At 43.4% G+C, this 21,062-nt stretch overlaps 1 protein-coding gene across 3 annotated transcripts in view; it reads left to right on the top strand.

Moving 5' to 3' along the window:
* Nucleotides 1–21,062, top strand: part of ANKRD45 (ankyrin repeat domain 45) — a 38,750-nt gene that overhangs the window by 13,342 nt on the left and 4,346 nt on the right. For all 3 annotated transcript variants that reach the window (XM_066255114.1, XM_066255116.1, XM_066255117.1), the window contains exons 4-5: nucleotides 15,132–15,226; nucleotides 19,697–19,835. In XM_066255114.1, the coding sequence (XP_066111211.1) occupies nucleotides 15,132–15,226; nucleotides 19,697–19,835 (234 nt within the window). The remainder of the gene's footprint in view (nucleotides 1–15,131; nucleotides 15,227–19,696; nucleotides 19,836–21,062) is intronic.

The following is a 21,062-nucleotide window of genomic DNA, read 5'->3' as shown; positions in this document are numbered from 1 at the left end:
TTTGATTAATTTTATTCTAATTAATTTAGTAATCTCAAGCTGTTTGCAAAATCTGCACCAAGCGCTGCTGCTCCACGATGGATTCGCAGGAAGGGGCTGCAGACAAACACATGACTCGTTTCTCCGTTGCTGCTATATATATCTTATAGGGGGGGAAGAGGGTGGGCTGAGGAAGGGAGCAGAGCCCTGCCCGCCTGACAGCTTTTTTTTAACATGAAATTTATTTTAATTTATTGTGTTTACATAGATTCTAGTGTCCCCTTGAATACATCCTCCCCTCCCCCATGTTCTACAGTATATCCCCTGTGTCCCCCTTCCCGTAGCGCCCTCCCCACTTTCCTCCAGGATTTGCTTTACTGCTCTCATCCCATCCTATCATCCTATCATCCATCCCCTTTCCCTCTGTCCACTTTCCCTCTGGATCCTTTGATCCCGCCTCTGTCTCTATTCTGTTCCTCAGTTCATATTGTTCTTCGGATTCCTCAAATGAGTGAGGTCATATGATATTTTTCTCTCTCGGCCTGGCTTATTTCACTTAACATAATAGTAGTTTCCAGGTCCATCCATATTGTCGGAAAGAGTAAGATTTCCTTCTTTTTCATGGCCCCATAGTATTCCATTATGTATATGTACCATTGCTTTTTAATCCACTTGTCCACTGATGTGTCGACACTTGGGCTGTTTCCAGATCTTGGCTATTGTGAACAATGCTGCCATAAACATGGGGGTGCATTTCTCCTTTTGAATCATCGATGTGGTGTTTTTGGGATATATTCCTAAAAGTGAGGAATCTCCATACTGTTTTCCACAGTGGCTGCACCAGTCTGCATTCCCACTAGCAGTGCAGGAGGGTTCTCTTTTCTTCACATCCTCGCCAGCAATTATTCTGTGTTGTTTTGTTGATGCGCGCCATTCTGACTGGTGTGAGGTGATATCTCATTGTGGTTTTAATTTGTATCTCTCTAATGATTAGTGATGTTGAACATTTTTTCATCTGCCTATTGGCCATTTGTATGTCCTCTTTGGAGAAGTATTTATTTATTTCTTTTGCCTATTTTTTGATTGGATTGTTTATCTTCCTGGTGTTGAGTTTTACAAGTTCTTTATAAATTTTGGTTATTAACCCCTTATCGGATGTATTGTTGAATATGTTCTCCCATTGTGTGGTTTGCCTTTTTATTTTGTTCATATTGTCTTTAGCTGTGCAAAAGCTTTTTAGTTTGATATAGTCCCATTTGTTTATCCTGTCCTTTATTTTCCTTGCCTGTGGAGTTAAATCAGCAAATATATTGCTGCAAGAGATGTCGGAGAGCTTACTGCCTATGTTTTCTTCTAAGATGCTTATGGTTTCACAACTTACATTTAAGTCTTTTCTCCATTTTGAGTTTATTTTTGTGAATGGTGTAAGTTGGTGGTCTAGTTTCATTTTTTTGCAGGTAGCTGTCCAATTTTCCCAACACCATTTGTTAAAGAGGCTGTCTTTACTCCATTGTATGCTCTTACCTCCTTTGTGAAATATCAGTTGTCCATAAAGGTGTGGGTTTATTTCTGGGTTCTCTGTTCTGTTCCATTGATCTATATGCCTGTTCTTATGCCAGTACCAAGGTGTTTTGAGTACAATGGCCTTGTAGTGTAACTTGACATCTGGAAGTGTGATACCACCCACTTTATTCTTCTTTTTTAAGATTGCTGAGGCTATTCGTGTTCTTTTTTGGTTCCATATGAATTTTTGGAATGTGTGTTCTATATTTTTGAAATATGTCATTGGTATTTTAATAGGAATTGCATTGAATTTATAAATTTCTTTGGGTAATGTGGACATTTTAATGATGTTTATTCTTCCTAACTATGAACACGGTATATGCTTCCATTTGTTTATATCTCTCTTGATTTCTTTTATCAATGTTTTATAATTTTATGAGTATAAGTCTTTAACCTCCTTGGTTAAATTTGTTCCTAGATACTTTTTCTTTGTTGTTGCAATAGTGAAGGGGATTGTTTTCTTAATTTCTCTTTCAGACAGATCATTGTTAGTGTATAAAAATGCCTCTGATTTCTGAGTATTAATTTTATATCCTGCCACCTTGCTGAATTCATTTTTCAGGTCCAGTAGTTTTTTTTCTCCAGTAGTTTTTTTACTGCAACTTTAGGGCTTTCTATGTACAGTATCATATCATCAGCAAATAACTATAGTTTTACTTCTTTTCCAATTTGGATGCCTTTTTTTTTTTAAAGATTTATTTATTTATTATAGAGAGGGAGAGAGAGAGAGAGAGAGAGAAGGGGGGAGGAGCAGGAAGCATCAACTCCCATATGTGCCTTGACCAGGCAAGCCCAGGGTTTTGAACCAGCAACCTCAGCGTTTCCAGGTTGACGCTTTATCCACTGCGCCACCACAGGTCAGGCTGGATGCCTTTTATTTCTTCTTCTTGCCTGAATCCTGTGGCTAGGACTTCCAGAACTATGTTGAATAAGAGTGGTGAAAGGGGGCACCCCTGCCTTTTTCCTGATCTTAAGGGGATTGCTTTTAACTTTTGCTCATTGAGTATGATGTTGGCTGTGGGTCTGTCATAGATGGCCTTTATCATGTTGAGGTATGTTCCCTGTATTCGCACTTGCTGAGAGTTTTGATCATAAATGGGTGCTGGATTTTATCGAATGTTTATTCTGCATCTATTGATATTATCATGTGGTTTTTTTCCTTCCTTTTGTTTATGTGATGAATCACATTGATTAATTTGTGAATATTGTACCAGCCTTGCCTCTCCAGAATAAATCCCACTTGATCATGATGTATGATTTTTTTTCATGTATTGCTGGATACGGTTTGCTAATATTTTGTTGAGGACTTTAGCATCTAAATTCATCAGGGATATTGGCCTATAGTTTTCTTTCTTTGTGTTGTCTTTGCCTGATTTTGGAATCAGAATTATGCTCGCCTCATAAAAGGAGCTTGGAAGTTGTTTCTCCTCTTGAATTTTTTGAAATAGCTTGAGAAGGATAGGAGTTTGTTCTTCTTCAAATGTTTGGTAGAATTCGCCTGTGAAGCCATCTGGCCCAGGGCTTTTATTTGTTGGGAGTTTTTTGATAACTGTTTTGATCTCATTTGTTGTAATCGGTCTATTTAGGTTTTCTGATTCTTCCAGATTGATTTTTAAAAGATTATATTTTTCAAGGAATTTGTCCATTTCACCTAGGTTGTTTAGTTTTTTGGCATACAGTTCTTCATAGTATTTTCTTACAATCCTTTGTATTTCTGCTATGTCCATTGTTATAACAGTCTCCGTTATTATAACAATCTGATTATTTTAAAGGTCAAAGAGTTTTTATGATTACATCATGCCTGACCAATGGTGATGCAGTGGATTGAGTGTCGGCCCAGGTTACTGAGGGTCCTGGTTGGAAACTCCACATTCGCCAGCTAGAGAGCGGGCTTGTTAGCTTGAGCTCAGGGTTGCCAGCCAGAGTGCAGTGTTGCCAGCTTGAGCACAGGATCATTAACATCATCCCACAGTTGCTGGTTTGAAGCCCAAGGTCACTGACTTGAGCAAGGTGTCACTGGCTCAGCTTGAGCCCCTGGGCAAGACGCATTTGTGAAAGCAATCAATGAACAACTACAGTGATGCAACTACGAGTTGATGCTTCTCACCCCTCCCCCCACTTCCTGTTTCTCTGTCTAAAGCGGAGGTTCTCAACCTGTGGGTCGCGACCCCGGCGGGGGTCGAATGACCAAAACACAGGGGTCGCCTAAAGCCATCTAAAGGCAAAAGAAAGTTGCCTCAAAATAAGGTGCTGTTGGCAAAGTGGTAAAAATTTTTAAGATAACAATTTCCTTGAAAGTTATCCTAGTATTAGACATTAGTTTACAGTCCATTTTTAAAAAGCACATGCCGCCTGACCAGGTGGTGGCGCAGTGGATAGAGCATTGGACTGGGATGTGGAAGGACCCAGGTTTGAGACCCCGAAGTCGCCAGCTTGAGCGCGGGCTCATCTGGCTTGAGCAAAAAGCTCACCAGCTTGGACCCAGGTTCGCTGGCTCCAGCAAGGGGTTACTTGGTCTGCCGAAGGCCCGCGGTCAGGGCACATATGAGAAAGCAATCAATGAACAACTAGGAAGTCGCAACACGCAACGAAAAACTAATGATTGATGCTTCTCATCTCTCTGTCCCTGTCTATCCCTCTCTCTGACTCTCTGTCTCTGTAAAAAAAAAAAAAAAAGAAAAAAGAAAAAAGAGAAGCACATGCCAAATTTATATACTTACCCTCCTATATAGATGCGCAAGGAATCTGTCAGCTGTTCTGGTCCAGATCTTTCATTTTATGGGTTAGGCAGCTGAGAAAGGTCAGATGACTTACCTCTGGGCCCAGACAGACAACTTCATTTCCTGTACAGTCTATTCATTATAGCTCACTACTTTCTTGATGTGTTTTGTAACTTAAAATAGAGGGGTTGTACTAGATTATTTTAGGGCCTTATTATACTCACAATCTTATACTCATTTGTTGAGCACCTAGTATGTGCAAGACACTGTGCTGGATGCTGAGGGCAGATGGCGGGAACCAGGGAGGTTACAAAGAGGAATAAGATGGGGAACTTTCCCTCAACATAGCTGGTAGTCTTTTTATTTATTTTTATTTTTTGTATTTTTCTGAAGTGAGAAGCGCGGAGGCAGAGAGACAGACTCCCGCATGCGCCTGACCGGGATCCACCTGGTATGCCCACCAGGGGGTGATGCTCTGCCCATATGGGCCATTGCTCCATTGCAACTGGAGCCATTCTAGCACCTAAGGTGGAGGCCATGGATCCATTCTCAGTGCCTGGGACAATTTTGCTCCAGTGGAGCCTTAGTTGCGGGAGGGGAAGAGAGAAATAGAGAGAAAGGAGAGGGGGAAGGTTGGAGAAGCAGATGGGTGCTTCTCCTGTGTGCCCTGGCTGGGAATTGAACCTGGGACTTCCATACACCAGGCCAACTGGCCAGGGCTAGTAGCTGGTAATCTTATGTTTTAAAGCGATATTCCTATAACTATTACTATTGTCATCACTAGCTTACCTTTTCCTTGTGATTCTTCCATTTTTTCCAGAGGTAATGCACAGATAAAACAACCAGAATTAAAAAGACAGCTTGTCCTATAATATATATGAGATATAAAGAATCCCAAAATATATTCATGTCTTCAGAACTGAAGCATAGATTGTTCATTGGGTAAGGCAGACAATGAGATGGAGGAAGATTAACTTTTAGATAAAGTGCTTCTTCTGGTAAAATCTCCCATCCAATCCTGGCCCAGGTTGGACGAGTTCTCTCACAAGTGCCCAAACTTTCCTTAAATAGGCAAACAAACAGAAAAAAATTTGGGAGTAGTCCTTGAAAGGGCATCTTTCCTTCTTAATCGGAACAACAACAAAACATCTTTAGCCAAAAATGTGACCGGAGACAGAGCAGAAATGCCCTGACTGTGGTCAATAGGTATTTCATAACATAGGAGTACTGAAAATAGTCTTCCTGGGCAGCAGTATATACACTGCTCACCATTGTTACATCATCAGTCACAGCGATCCTGGGATAGAGTCAGTGACACCATAAAGAGCACATTAAAGCTGAAAGGTGTCAGCTAGCCAGTCACCTTGGGTTTCTTTTCTTTTTTTTAATTTTTTAAATTTGTTCTTACTGATTTTTTTTTTTGAGAGAGAGGAAGACTTTACTAATATCTTACTAGCTAATAACTTCAAACTGTAATCATAGTAATGGAATTCTATGGAAACAGCTTATCTATATTCCTTTCAACCCTTCCAAAGTATGGCTGTTTTACATTTATCTATCTATCTATCTATACATATATTTTTTAGGTGAGAGGAAGGGAGATAGTGAGGCAGACTCCCGCATGCACCCCAACCAGGATCCATCTGGCATTCCTGTCTGGGGCTGATGCTAGAGTACGGAGCTATTTTAGCTCCTGAGGCTGATGCGCTCCAGTGGAGCCATCCTCAGCTCCCAGGGCCAAGCTCAAACCAATGGAGCCACTGGCTGCAGGAGGGGAAGAGAGAGAGAGAGAGAGAGAAAGAGAGAGAGAGAGAGAGAGAGAGAGAGAGAGAGAGAAGGAGGGGGGAGAAGCAGATGGTCACTTCTCCTGTGTGCCCTGACAGGCAATTGACCTTGGGACTTCCATATGCTGGGCCAATGCTCTATCCACTGAGCCACCGGCCAGGGCCATGTTTTACATCTACTTTAAAAATATCCATAGCTGTACCATTTCACACGACCTACAATTGCTTTTTTATTTTTACTCTGAAATATTCTTCCTTTCAAATAGTTATGCAAGAAAAGTACCTTCCTGTTTAAAATTATGTCCCTTTGTGGCAATATGTGGTACTCTTAGGTAGGGGGTAGGGGTGGGGAATTTGGCACGGTTTGTACAAAAAGGATGAGGTGGTAAGGGTACCATATGTGATAAAATGAGGAGACAGAGACCCTGCCTCTAAAGATCTTACCATCTAGGGGTAGAATTAAAAAACAAGATAATAAAAATTCCAAGGTACTGTAGACTAACATGGAAGCTAAATCAAATTATAATCATGTAACTGTTGTTAGAGCAGGGAGTTTTACTTGGGGGAATTAGGAGTGTCATGGGGTGTTTAAGCTTTGAAGAATGAGTAGAATTTTGGTAGGTGGACAAGGCATATTATGTTGCAGAAACATCGTAAACAAAGCAATTCTGTGTAAACATTCATAGAACCAATATGTATTTACTGAGCATGTCAATATGCTAAATACTGTTCTAGGAACTCAGAATGCATGTACAACTAGGCATAAAACAAATCGTTCTGTTCATGGAGTTTCCTTTCTAGTGAAGAGACACACAATCTATCTAAATCTATATATTTGTGGAGTGCTGTGGAGAAAAATAAAGTGATAAAGGGGTTCTGAAGTGGGCAGCAAGTGAATGAATGAGAGTGTGTTGTTTGATGGAGGGCAACCAGGAAAACCCTCTCTGAACAGGTGATGCTGGAGAGAGACCCCAGGGACTGAAGGTTGAGCCATGTTGACACCTGGGGCAGATGGAACAGGAAGTAAACATGGATAGACTCTCTGGATGAATGTTGGAAGGCAAAAGCTGGAAAGATAGCTTGTGTCTAGACCCGGAGTCCCCAAACTTTTTACACAGGGGGCCAGTTCACTGTCCCTCAGACCATTGGAGGGCCGGACTATAAAAAAACTATGAACAAATCCCTATGCACACTGCACATATCTTATTATTATTATTATTATTTCTGAAGCTGGAAACGGGGAGAGACAGACAAACTCCCGCATGCGCCCGACCAGGATCCACCCAGGATCCACCCGGCACGCCCACCAGGGGCGAAGCTCTGCCCACCAGGGGGCGATGCTCTGCCCCTCCGGGGCGTCGTTCTGCCGAGACCAGAGCCACTCCAGCGCCCGGGGCAGCGGCCAAGGAGCCATCCCCAGCGACCAGGCCATCTTTGCTCCAATGGAGCCTTGGCTGCGGGAGGGGAAGAGAGAGACAGAGAGGAAGGAGGCGGGGGTGAAGAAGCAGATGGGCGCCTCTCCTATGTGCCCTGGCCGGGAATCAAACCCGGGTCCCCCGCACGCCAGGCCGACGCTCTACCGCTGAGCCAACCAGCCAGGGCCTGCACATATCTTATTTTAAAGTAAAAAAACAAAACGGGAACAAATACAATATTTAAAATAAAGAACAAGTAAATTTAAATCAACAAACTGACCAGTATTTCGATGGGAACTATGGGCCTGCTTTTGGCTAATGAGATGGTCAATGTCCAGTTCCATATTTGTCACTGCTAGCCCTAAAAAGTGATATGACCTCGCTTCTGGAGCTGTGAAGCCTGCGTCCTGCGTCACCGGAAGTAGTACTATACGTGAGCTATGCCCTGCTTTGCAGTGCTGCCAGATACAGTGCTCCTCTCACTGACCACCAATGAAAGAGGTGCCCCTTCCGGAAGTGGGGCAGGGGCGGGATAAATGGCCTAAGGGGGTGGCATGCGGCCTGAGGGCCATAGTTTGAGGACCTTGAGATAGACCTTGGAGGGTCCTGTATTTTCTTCAGTAACCATTAGGGAATCATTTACCAAGTGTTGAGGAGAGGCATGGCATACCAAACTTACTGAGTACTTTACTGTGTACCAGGCACTATGCCAAGATGTTTGCATGTATTATATTACATTTTGTTTAATCCTTACACAACCCCATGAGGACTGTAGTATGTTGCGTACATGCTATGGATGGGTAAACCAAGGTTAGAGGGGGTTAAGGAATTGCTGTGGTCTCATTGTGTGTGCAGAATTTCACATGTTGAAATCCTAATGCTCAATATGATGGTATTAGGAGGTGGAGTCTTTGGGAGGTCATTAGGACAGGTGAGTGGAGCCCTTATGAACGGGATTAGTGTTCTTTTTAAAAGAGTCTCACAGAGCTCCCTAGCCCTTCCATCTTGTGAGGACACAGTAAGAAGGCCCTGACTCTGGAGGAAGAGGGCTCTCACCAGACTGCATCTTGGATTTCTCAACCTCCCCCCCACCACTCCCACCCAGGGACTGTCAGCAATAGATTTCTAATGTGTATAAGCTACCTCAGGGGTCCCCAAACTTTTTACACAGGGGGCCAGTTCACTGTCCCTCAGACCATTGGAGGGCCGGACTATAAAAAAAATTATGAACAAATCCCTATGCACACGGCACATATCTTATTTTAAAGTAAAAAACCAAATGGGAACAAATACAATATTTAAAATAAAGAACAAGTTAAATTTAAATCAACAAACTGACCAGTATTTCAATGGGAACTATGCTCCTCTCACTGACCACCAATGAAAGAGGTGCCCCTTCCAGAAGTGCGGCGGGGCCGGATAAATGGCCTCAGGGGGCTGCATGCGGCCCGCGGGCCGTAGTTTGGGGACCCCTGAGCTACCTAGTCTGTGCAACTTTCTGTGGCAGCTGCATGGACTAAAACAGGCATGGTGGCATAGGAGGTTGTCTACAATAATCTCCTTTCTCTACCAAGCCACCCAAAATAAAACAGTGCTCTCTATAAAATCAGCATGCTTATTATACAAGTGCTATTTCGTGGTAATTCCCTGAGTTCCCACTTCCAACTAGTCCCTTGCCTGAACTCCATCCTGTGTTGAAATGGAGGAGAGAACAGCTAGCCCGCGATCCGGCCGTCCAGTCCAGGCCGCGCACCCTCACACCACCCGCCCGGTCCCACCCTATTCCAGAGGCCTCGAGCGCTCGGCCTGTTGCCCCAGCCGTGCTGCCTCATGCCCGGGTCCTGGAACGGCTGCGGAACACAGAAAATCTGGGCTCCCGCGAGCGCGGGCCGCTTGGTCCGGGGACTGGGCCGCCCCGAACGGTCGCCTTGGGAACGGCAGTGGGCAGAGAAAGCTACGTCTGGGGCGGGCCAAGCCGGCGGACGGGCACCTGCCGGTCGCGGACCGCGGTTCCTAGGTCCGCGCTGCAGCCTCTGGGCTCCCGCCGCAGTCTCGGTGCCTGCCCCGGCCCCGACCCGGCCCGGGCCCGCGGAGCTCAGGCGCTCGTGCCCCCTGCGGCCGCGCGCTGGCCCAAGCTCTGGGGCAGGAGGGGCCGCCGGGGGCGCTGTGGGCGCCGGGAGGCCTCCACCAAAATGGCCCGTTCTGTGCGTGCGCCCGCTGAGGGCCTGCGCAGGGCTCTTCTAGCGTGGTGACCCTAGTCCTTCCCAACTTCTATAGTGAGCTCCAGGCGACAGCGTGCCCTGGGAACCTGTTTCACACCGGACGTGGTGCGCATCCCGCGCTGATCCAGTTCCACCATCGCTGGTAGAAGCAGAAGCGGCTTCCGTAGGGACCGGCGCAAGGCCACCTGCTGACACTGCAGGATAGGCTTTGAGGGTGCTGTAGCTAGCACATCCACTGCCACGTGGGTGACAGTAAGTGATTTATACAGTTAGGTTTTACATCCCTAGGTGTGTCGCAATACAAAACTGTCGTTTCCTCCTCTTAGAAATAACAAGCCCTCTTCTCCGTGAGCAGCCTCATGAAAAATTAAAATATCTTTTATTTTCCGAACAGCAAATCATTCAAAAAGGAGAGGTAGACTTTTTATGCCCAATTATAATAATGGTAACGAATAAATATCAGTTTTCTTCCCCCACATTACTCATATATGTTTATTCTATATGACCATTTTAAATTTGCATAGATAATCATTATTTCCCAAGGTGATGATGCCTGTGATAATAGTCTTCCTCATATAATCAACGTGTGCAAAAATGTCAGTTTTGACAACTCTACTTGCCCGTGCTGTGTATACTATGTTATAAAAATATGTAGTGGTTGTTGCCTTACAGGCAGAGTCTATATAAAATTATAGTACCAATAATAGAAAGTACTTTTTGTTTGTGCTGAGATAGATTATTTGTTAATAAGGTTGTTAATAATTTTTTTTTATAGAGACAGAGTGAGAGTCAGAGAGAGGGACAGATAGGGACAGACAGACAGGAACGGAGAGAGATGAGAAGCATCAATGATCAGTTTTTTCGTTGCGACACCTTAGTTGTTCATTGACTGCTTTCTCATATGTGCCTTGACCATGGGCCTTTAGCTGACTGAGTAACCCCTTGCTCAAGTCAGGGACCTTGGGTCCAAGCTGGTGAGCTTTTTGCTCACATCAGATGAGCCCAGGCTCAAGCTGGTGACCTCGGGGTCTCGAACCTGGGTCTCCTGCATCCCAGTCCAACACTCTATCCACTGTGCCACCGCCTGGTCAGGCAAGTTGTTAATAATTTTTATTTGCAAGACCAGTTATTTCTAAATACCACTAATTTATTTAATGTAAATTTTGAGTATAAAAAGATTTTATCATTAGGAAATTGTGTATCACAAGAAGAAAATTTCAAATAACTAAAATACTCATGATTAAAATATTTTCTAATATTAATTTGATAACAAGTTGATATGGTAGTGTATGACAAAAAAGAGCCCCCCACCATTAGGAATACGTTACTAAGACAACAAAACAAAACAAAACATGGAAACCACTCTAAGTTGTAGGTTTGGATAGCTGCAGGAAATTTATATCTGTCCAGGTAACAAATTGGACTTATTTCTGCATTTGGAAAGTTCCATCTTGGAGTAGAAGGCCTTGATCTGTATAAATTAGGGGATGTGTTATATTTGTATTCTACTTCGCTAAAGAAATATAATAGGAATACTTTCCAAATGTAAAAGATTAGCAAATAATGACAAAGGTAAGGAACTACTACTGACTAAGTAAATTAATAAGAAATTCACTTGATTAATAGTTTGGAAAGAATTGAAGTGAAAACAGTAAAGTACTATTTAGTGTATGTAAGAGGATTTATTGGTCAAAGAGTTTTGAAAGAAAACAATATCAGATGTTGTGAAACTGAGATTACACATATCAAATATCCAGTCTTTTATAAATCTTAAATGAAAGTGAATTGAAGTGCTAGTATAAAATAGTTCTGCATTAACTAAAAAGATGCTTAGACATGTAAAAAGAAAATCAAAAGAAATGGTGGGAACACCGCTGACTCTGGGTATCCCAACTGGTGGTGTAGCCAAAGTCTAACCCTCGGGTTCCAGTTTAGGTAATTAAGTCTGCTTGCAACATAAGTGGTGGGTCGGAAGCTGTATAGGGCTGGAAGTCAGACTACGTAGGTCAGCTGGGCCATATTCATTAGTACTTCTCTAAGCTCTTTTTTTTTTTTTTAAGTTTTATTTATTCATTTTAGAGAAGAGAGAGAGAGAGACAGAAGGGGGAAGGAGCAGGAAGCATCAACTCCCATATGTGCCTTGACCAGGCAAGCCCAGGGTCTCGAACTGGCAACCTCAGTGTTCCAGGTTGACACTTTATCCACTGCGCCACCACAGGCCAGTACTTCTCCACATGTTTGTTTGAATTTGACTCTGGAAGGCACTCTTGTTGTATTTACAGATAGGCCAATGAGGCTTAGAGAGATTGTTAGGTACTGTAGATGGCCCAGGTGAGCTTCAGAGGGATTTCATTAAGACTATCAAAAATTCCCATTTAAAATTATACAATATTGTGTATATGATTAAGGTAGGTTGGGTAATGGCCCCCAAAGACATCCAGGTCCTACTGCTGTGGTAAGGCAGAAGGAACTTGGCAGATATGAGCAAGGTAAGGCTGTTAACTTTAGGAGTTTATCCAGTTGGGCCATAATTATAATCACAAAGGTCCTTGTAAGATGGAGGAAGAGGGATGTCTGATACAGAGAAGGAGCCAAGATTGGGATGGTGCACTTTGCACCGAGGAATGTAGACAGTCGCTAGAGGGTGGAAAAGATAAGAAATGGGCTTTCCCTTAGAGCCTCATGACTCAGCCTGGCCAGTGCCTTAACTCTAGTCCAGGGAAACTGATTTCAGTCTTCCGCCACCAGAGCTGTACAGCAGCTGTAGGAGACGAACACAGGTTTTAGTCCCTGGAAGTAGGCGACGCGGTAACGAGTGCCCGAAATGTGGAGGTGGCTTTGGAATTGGGTAATGGTAAGTGGGAGACTTTGGAGGTCCATGATGAGAATGGCCTTGAGTGGACTATTGTTTGCAATCTGGACATTAAGGATGCTGCTGGTGAGGGCTCTGAAGGAGATGAGGGACATGTCATTGGAAACGAGAGGAAAGGCGATCCTGTGACTCAGTGGTAGAAATCGTAGCTGAGTTGTAAGTGGGGAACCTGGACATTTAGCTGGAGAAATTTCCAAGGAAAGTGTTGGAGACCTGACCTTATTTCTCTCCACTCCTTCTCGTAACATGTGAGAGGAAAAGAGAAATTGAGGGAAGAACCTTTCCTGCAAATGGGAAAAGGACTTGATGGCAGGAACCGCTCAGCCTCTCCAGACTGCCCAAATGCTGAAATGAGGAGAGTGACTGTCAGTAAAGTGTGCCCTGCACTGGAAGCCAAGCGTGTGGCTGTCTAGTGTGTGGCTGCTGCTGAGGAGCCTCAGCCATCTCAGTAGAAATCAGGAACAGAAATGGGATTGTCCCAAAGGGACTTGTGGAGGATCCTATTGTCTGATGAAAGGAATCTCTGTGACATGCGGGGAGCCTCAAGGGTTTTGAGGATGTTATCCTTGTAGAAACATGGCCAGTTTGCACAAAGGGATGGAGAGAGGACAGAACAAATAAAGGCTGCTGGACCCCCAAAATCAACAGGCAAGAAATGACTGATAAAACTATTCAGCTGCAAAAACGTGCTATCTTTCACAAGAAGGGAAGATGACCCAGGCTGGGGCTGCAGGCCTAGAAGGGAGCCCTGCTCCACAGAGGCTTGTTTCCAGGCCATGACCACTAACACAGTTTGCCGTGTGGGAGTTTGAAATTGCTTGGGATGGATGACGCCTTTCCTCACATTTTTTTCCCCTTGATGTAAGGTGACCAACTTTTTTACAATAAAGAAGAGGACAAAAATATATTGAAGAAAACAATATCGTAAATAAAAGAAACATTTTATTCATTGCAACAATAATACACTATAATATGATAAATGCATAATAAAAACATTTGTAATGTTTTATATTATAATTATGCTTACATGCCTATTAATTTTTAATAATAACTTTAAGAAAAAAGTACTCATTTAGATACAAATATGTCACATCACATGCAATGGATCGACTCTGCATTGATTGAATATGGACATTTACAGATTAGTGTTCCAAAATCAAAAAGGAAGACATGTAGGAGGATACTTTTCAAGGGCGGACGGAACTTACAAAAGAAGGACTGTCCTCCCAAAAGGACAATTGGTTACCTTACTTTATGAATGGCAGTGTCTACAATTGTTACTCTGTGCCTGCCCCACTGCTGTATTTTTGGAGAAGAGAACTTGTTTTCTAGTTTCACAGGTCTACCAATGGAGAGGAATTCTATCCCAGGGTGCAAGGATCATACCAAAGTCATACCAAAGAGTTAAGACTTTTGAGCTGATGATATGTTAGATGAACATTAAGGCATGAATTGATGTTGTAATGGGTCAAGACTTTTGGATGCTGGGATGGGGTAAATGTATTTTGCACGTGGGATAGCTGTGAAGTTTGGAAGGCCAGAGGGCAGATTGTGGTAGGCTGAAAAATGGCTGCACCAAAGACATTTAGGTCCTAATCCCTGGAACCATGGACTGTCACTCCATATGCAAAAGGGACTTTGCAGATCCTTAAACTAAGGCTCTTGAGATGGAGAATACCCTGGATTACCCAAGTAGGAACTACGTGTAATCACAAATGTCCCTACTGCAAGTGACAGGAAGGAGGAGGTTTGATGATGCGAGAAGAGATTGGAGTGATGTATGCTGAGGATGTATTTCACCGACCACAGAGTGCAGCGGCCACTAGAGGCTGGAAAAAGCAAGAAAGCAAGAAGAACCCACAGAAGGAATCAGCCCTGAGAACACCTTGACTTGCACTTGGCAAAGCTCATTTCAGACTTCTGGCCTCTAGAAATGTATGTGAATAAATTTGTGTTGTTTGAAGCCACTGAATTTGTGACAGTTTGTTATAGCCATCACAGGAAATAAATGCAGCAACCTTAAAATAATTTGGGGCTACTCTACAATTTTATAATATTCCGTTGCACCATCTAGGAATATAGTAATCCTTTTAATTTATTGATATACTCAGAGGGATATACTTTTATCCAAACAGATCTTGTAGATTTTGTGGTGACATTGCTATGGGTTCTATAGTGAATGGTATTATCTTTCTTTTTTAAAAAAGGAAAGCAAATTTTAAATTTGTTTTGAAGGCTCAAGAAGGGTAAAGCAAATGGAAGTTTTGGTATTGGAAATGTCTTTTTGTTACTTTCTACAGACTAGATATTTTAATAGAATATGGTCTTTTTGGGATTGGGTGTCACAGTTTATGTTGTTTTAAAAAAACCTTAGCACAATTCTAAGGAAAACAGTGAGTGCCCAAGCGCCATGCTGGTTGAGTGCTATCTTTCTTGAAATTCAGAGAAAGCAACCAAAAATCACCCCCTGTACACAGTCTCCTTAAAGCTCTGCATCTAGATAGTACCTTACACAGTTGAGCATGGTTTTTGGTCTTTGTCTTGTCATTGTACATTTTACTGTCTTCTTGTTTCAGATGCAAGGCTGGCTCTGAAAAAATATATTACAAAGGTCTCTACAACTGTTACAGACTCTGAGAAGGGAGCAGGGAGACTCTTTAAAGAGGACAAGGTACTGCACTGTGATCATTGCTTGTTCTGAAGTCTTTTGAGAGTTTTGTCGGAGAGCTTACTTTTTACACTAATGCTCTAGAGGTAGATGGTGGTCCTTACTGCTGCCTACTTCCATTTTTCTTCCCTCCTCATTAATATACTACTGATAAGAGATGGACTAAAAAAATTTAATGAAGTAATATTTAAAAGTGGCATAGCCTGACCAGGCGGTGGTGCAGTGGATAGAGTGTCAGACGGGGACATGGAGGATCCAGGTTCGAAATCCCGAGGTCACCTGCTTGAGTGCAGGCTCATCCAGCTTGATCATGGGCTCACTGGCTTGAGTGCGGGGTCACTGGCTTGAGTGTGGAATCATAGACATAACCCCATGGTCACTGGCTTGAGCCCAAAGGTCACTGGCTTGAAGCCCAAGGTCGCTGGCTTGAGCTCCAGCATCACTTGCTCTGCTGGAGCCTCCTCCCCATTAAGGCACATATGAGAAAGCAATCAGTGAACAACTAAGATGCTGCAACAAAGAACTGATGCTTCTCATCTCTCTCCTTTCCTGTCTGTCCCTATCTGTTCCTCTCTCTCTCTGTCAAAAAAAGAAAAAAAAAGTAAAGGAAAACTGAAGTGCCACAACTATGAGCTGATGCTTCTCATTTCTCTGCCTTCCTGGATCTCTCTCTCTCTTCCCCTCCAAAGAAGAAAAAAAATTTTGCCAAAGACTAGATAGATTTTTATAAAGCTCAAAAGCAAGCAAAATCACCGTGTATTGTTTAGATATACCTACATATGAGGTAAAACTATTTTCATTTAAAGATTTTATTTCTTTATTTTAGAGAGGGAGAGAGAGAGAGAAGGGGGAGGAGCAGGAAGCATCAACTCCTATATGTGCCTTGACCAGGCAAGCCCAGATTTTGAACCAGTGACCTCAGTGTTCTAGGGTCGAAGCTTTATCCACTGTGCCACCACAGGGCAGGTGAGGTAAAACTATTTTTAAAAGGAAAATAAACAGGCCCTGGCCGGTTGGCTCAGCGGTAGAGCGTCGGCCTGGCGTGCGGGGGACCTGGGTTCGATTCCCGGCCAGGGCACATAGGAGAAGCGCCCATTTGCTTTTCCACCCCTCCCCCCCTCCTTCCTCTCTGTCTCTCTCTTCCCCTCCCGCAGCCAAGGCTCCACTGGAGCAAAGATGGCCCGGGCGCTGGAGATGGCTCCTTGGCTTCTGCCCCAGGCGCTAGAGTGGCTCTGGTCTCAGCAGAGCGAAGCCCCGGAGGGGCAGAGCATCGCCCCTGGTGGGCGTGCCGGGTGGATCCCAGTCGGATCCTGGTCGGGCGCATGCGGGAGTCTGTCTGACTGTCTCTCCCCGTTTCCAGCTTCAGAAAAATACAAAAAAAAAAAAAAAAAAAAAAAAAAAGAAAAGGAAAGTAAACATATAAGCACAGCTTGTGATTATGTCTCAGGAAGGGGCATGGAAGTGGGTCAATATTACTGGAGGTGTTCTATCTGGGTCTTCTGTTGATTGTAGGGGGTCTTCTGACACTCATTAATTTTGCTTAAAAATTTAGAAATATGTCACATATACTAGTATATATATGTAACTATATTACATATTTTTGATGTATCAAATATTACATAATGGTGAAAAAGATACACTGATATAAGATAGCTAATTTAAAGCTAGCTTGCCATGTTTGCTAAATACGAAGTAGTGCATGTGGACCCATTTATTGCTTTGGATGTACACACACACAAAAGATATTCTCTCAAAGTATCAGGAATGTGTTTTGGTTTTAAATTATTTTTTGCATTTCTCTGCAAAAATTTCTCTGTGAATTTTATTGTGACTTTCTGATGAAAAAAATTAGGTATTGCTAAAGTGTGGACATCACCAAGTCCGGGAATGTGATAAGTTACACATTTTACTTGTGATGTCTAAAATACTTTACAAAATCTCTTATGAAGCAAACAAAATATGGGCAAAATTAAACTCACAACCTAGAGTCATGAAGCAACAGCCACTCTTTTTTTTATTTTATTTTTTTGTTTGTTTGTTTTTTCATTTTTCTGAAGCTGGAAACAGGGAGAGACAGTCAGATAGACTCCCGCATGCGCCCAACCGGGATCCACCCGGCACGCCCACCAGGGGCGACGCTCTGCCCACCAGGGGGCGATGCTCTGCCCATCCTGGGCATCGCCATGTTGCAACCAGAGCCATTCTAGCGCCTGGGGCAGAGGCCACAGAGCCATCCCCAGCGCCCGGGCCATCTTTGCTCCAATGGAGCCTTGGCTGCGGGAGGGGAAGAGAGAGACAGAGAGGGAAAGCGCGGCGGAGGGGTGGAGAAGCAAATGGGCGCTTCTCCTGTGTGCCCTGGCCGGGAATCGAACCCAGGTCCTCCGCACGCTAGGCCGACGCTCTACCGCTGAGCCAACCGGCCAGGGCTGTTTTTTTTTTTTTTTAATAATTTTATTTTTTTAATGGGGTGACATCAATAAATCAGGATACATATATTCAAAGATAACAAGTCCAGGTTATCTTGTCGTTCAATTATGTTGCATACCCACCACCCAAAGTCAGATTGTCCTCTGTCACCTTCTATCTTGTTTTCTTTGTGCCCCTCCCCACCCTCTTTCCCTCTTCCATTCCCCCCTCCCCCGCCCCCGTAACCACCACACTCTTATCAATGTCTCTTAGTTTCACTATTATGTCCCACCTACATATGGAATAATACAGTTCCTGGTTTTTTCTGATTTACTTATTTCACTTCGTATCATGTTATCAAGATCCCACCATTTTGCTGTAAATGTTCCGATGTCATCATTTCTTATGGCTGAGTAGTATTCCATAGTGTATATGTGCCACATCTTCTTTATCCAGTCATCTATTGACGGGCTTTTTGGTTGTTTCCACGTCCTGGCCACTGTGAACAATGCTGCAATAAACATGGGGCTGCATGTGTCTTTACGTATCAATGTTTCTGAGTTTTGTGGATATATACCCAGTAGAGGGATTGCTGGGTCATAAGGTAGTTCTATTTTCAGTTTTTTGAGGAACCACCATACTTTCTTCCATAATGGTTGTACTACTTTACATTCCCACCAACAGTGTATGAGGGTTCCTTTTTCTCCACAGCCTCTCCAACATTTGCTATTACCTGTCTTGCTAATAACAGCTAATCGAACAGGTGTGAGGTGGTATCTCATTGCCGTTTTGATTTGCATTTCTCTAATAGCTAAAGAAGATGAGCATCTTTTCATATATCTGTTGGCCATTTGTATTTCTTCCTGGGAGAAGTGTCTATTCATATCCTCTTCCCATTTTTTTTATTGGATTGTTTGTTTGTTTGTTGTTGAGTTTTATGAGTTCTTTGTATATTTTGGATATTAGGCCCTTATCTGAGCTGTTGTTTGAAAATATCATTTCCCATTTAGTTGGCTTTCTGTTTATTTTGTTATCAGTTTCTCTTGCTGAGCAAAAATTTCTTAGTCTGATGTAGTCCCATTCATTAATTTTTGCCTTCACTTCTCTTGCCTGTGGAGTCAAATTCATAAAATGCTCTTTAAAACCCAGGTCCATGAGTTGAGTACCTATGCCTTCTTCTATGTACGTAATTGTTTCAAGTCTTATGTTTAGATCTTTGATCCATTTTGAGTTAATTTTTGTACAGGGGGAGAGACTGTAGTCCAGTTTCATTCTTTTGCATGTGAACAGCCACTCTTTTAACACTCGGTGGCACATCTGTCTAATGGTGGCTGTATGGGACATTGCAGGTACAGAACAGCATCACAGAAAGTTCTGGTGGGCAGGGCAAGCTTACAGATGTTATATAGAGCTTAGTTGTTGTTGTTGTTTTTAGATTTTATTTATTCACTTTAGGGAGAGGAGACAGAGACAGAGAGAGAAGGGGGAGAGAAGGAGGGAGGAGCAGGAAGCATCAACTCCCACATGTGCCTTGACCAGGCAAGCCCAGGGTTTTTTAAAATTTATTTATTATTATTTTTTAATTTTTCCGAAGCCAGAAATGGGGAGGCAGTCAGACAGACTCCCGCATGCACCCAATTGGGATCCACCCGGCATGCCCACCAGGGGGCGATGCTCTGCTCATCTGGGGCGTCGCTCTGTTGCGACCAGAGCCACTCTAGCGCTTGAGGCAGAGGCCACAGAGCCATCCTCAGCGCCCAGGCCAACTTTGCTCCAATGAAGCCCCGGCTGCAGGAGGGGAAGAGAGAGACAGAGAGGAAGGAGAGGGGGAGGGGTGGAGAAGCAGATGGGCACTTCTCCTGTGTGCCCTGGCCGGGAATTGAATTCCTGCACACCAGGCCGATACTCTACCACTGAGCCAACTGGCCAGGGCCAAGCCCAGGGTTTTGAACTGACGACCTCAGCGTTCCAGATCGACGCTTTACTGACTGCACCACCACATGTCAGCCCTAGAGCTTAGTTTTTCAGTAGAGGAGTAGAAAGGAAAATTTCTGATTCTGTCACTAGAACACCATCCTCAGTGCATGCCGTATGAAAAGTGAGTGGTTGGAGACCCATCTGGAAGCTTCTATTAATGAGCTTTTGGAGCAGAAACAACAACTGGAAGAGATTGTGACTCCTATCTTCACAAAAATGACTACACCACGTAAGTTTTGAATAAAATGGGTTTGAATTCAAAAAGGATAAATATTAGGTTCAATGTTGCTATTTCTGAGACACTTTGATTTTTTTAAAATTATTTTTATTTATTTTATTTTATTTTTTTACAGAGACAGAGAGGGAGTCAGAGTGAGGGATAGACAAGGACAGACAGACAGGAACGGAGAGATGAGAAGCATCAATCATTAGTTTTTTGTTGCGCATTGCGACACCTTAGTTGTTCATTGATTGCTTTCTCATATGTGCCTTGACCACGGGCCTTCAGCAGACTGAGTAACCCCTTGCTTGAGCCAGCGACCTTGGGTCCAAGCTGGTGAATTTTTGCTCAAACCAGATGAGCCCACGCTCAAGCTGGCGACTTCGGGGTCTCGAACCTGAGTCTTCCGCATCCCAGTCTGACGCTCTATCCACTGCGCCACCACCTGGTCAGGTGGCACTCTGATTTTTAACAATCTTCAGTAAGTAGTTGCAAGCAATGACCTATGATACAACTTGCTAATTTTATTCACAGTTTTAATAACTTTAAATAGGCCTGACCTGTGGTGGTGCAGTAGATAGGGGTCAACCTGGAATGCTGAGGTTGCTCGTTCGAGACCCGGGGCTTGCCTGGTCAAGGCACATACGAGAAGCAACTGCTCCTCCCTTTTTCCCTCCTGCCTTTCTCTCTTCTCTGTAAAAATGAGTAAATAAGATTTTAAGAAAATAACTTAAAATAGTAACTGAAATATTTCTGTAGAGAATGTGTAATACTAATCTTAATGTTAATTACCTTCATTGATAATTTAATTTAATTTAATATACTGTGCCTTTGATTTCTTTTTTTTTCTTTTTCTTTTTTAGTGAGAGAGACAGAGGGACAGACAGGGACAGACAGACAGGAAGGGAGAGAGATGAGAAGCATCAATAAATATTTGTGGCACCTTAGTTCATTGATTCTTTCTCCTATGTGCCTTGACCAGGGTACTCTAGCTAGCCAGTGACCACTTGCTCAAGCCAGCAACCTTGGGCTCATGCCAGCGCCCTTAGGCTTAAACCAGCCACCTTGGGCTTCAAGCAAGTAATCATGGGGTCATGTTTATGATCCTACATTCAAGCCAACGACCTTAGGGGTTTGAACCTGGATTCTCTCACTGAGCCACTGCATGGTCTGGCTGCCTTTGATTTTGACCAATGCTTTTTAAATAGGAAGGCATGTCCTCCTAGGAGGCAGAGT

This window comes from Saccopteryx bilineata, chromosome 2 (genome assembly GCF_036850765.1).
Source record: "Saccopteryx bilineata isolate mSacBil1 chromosome 2, mSacBil1_pri_phased_curated, whole genome shotgun sequence".
Lineage (NCBI taxonomy): Eukaryota > Metazoa > Chordata > Mammalia > Chiroptera > Emballonuridae > Saccopteryx > Saccopteryx bilineata.
The sequence above is the reverse complement of the archived record's forward strand: the minus strand, read 5'-3'. Positions and strand labels throughout refer to the sequence as shown.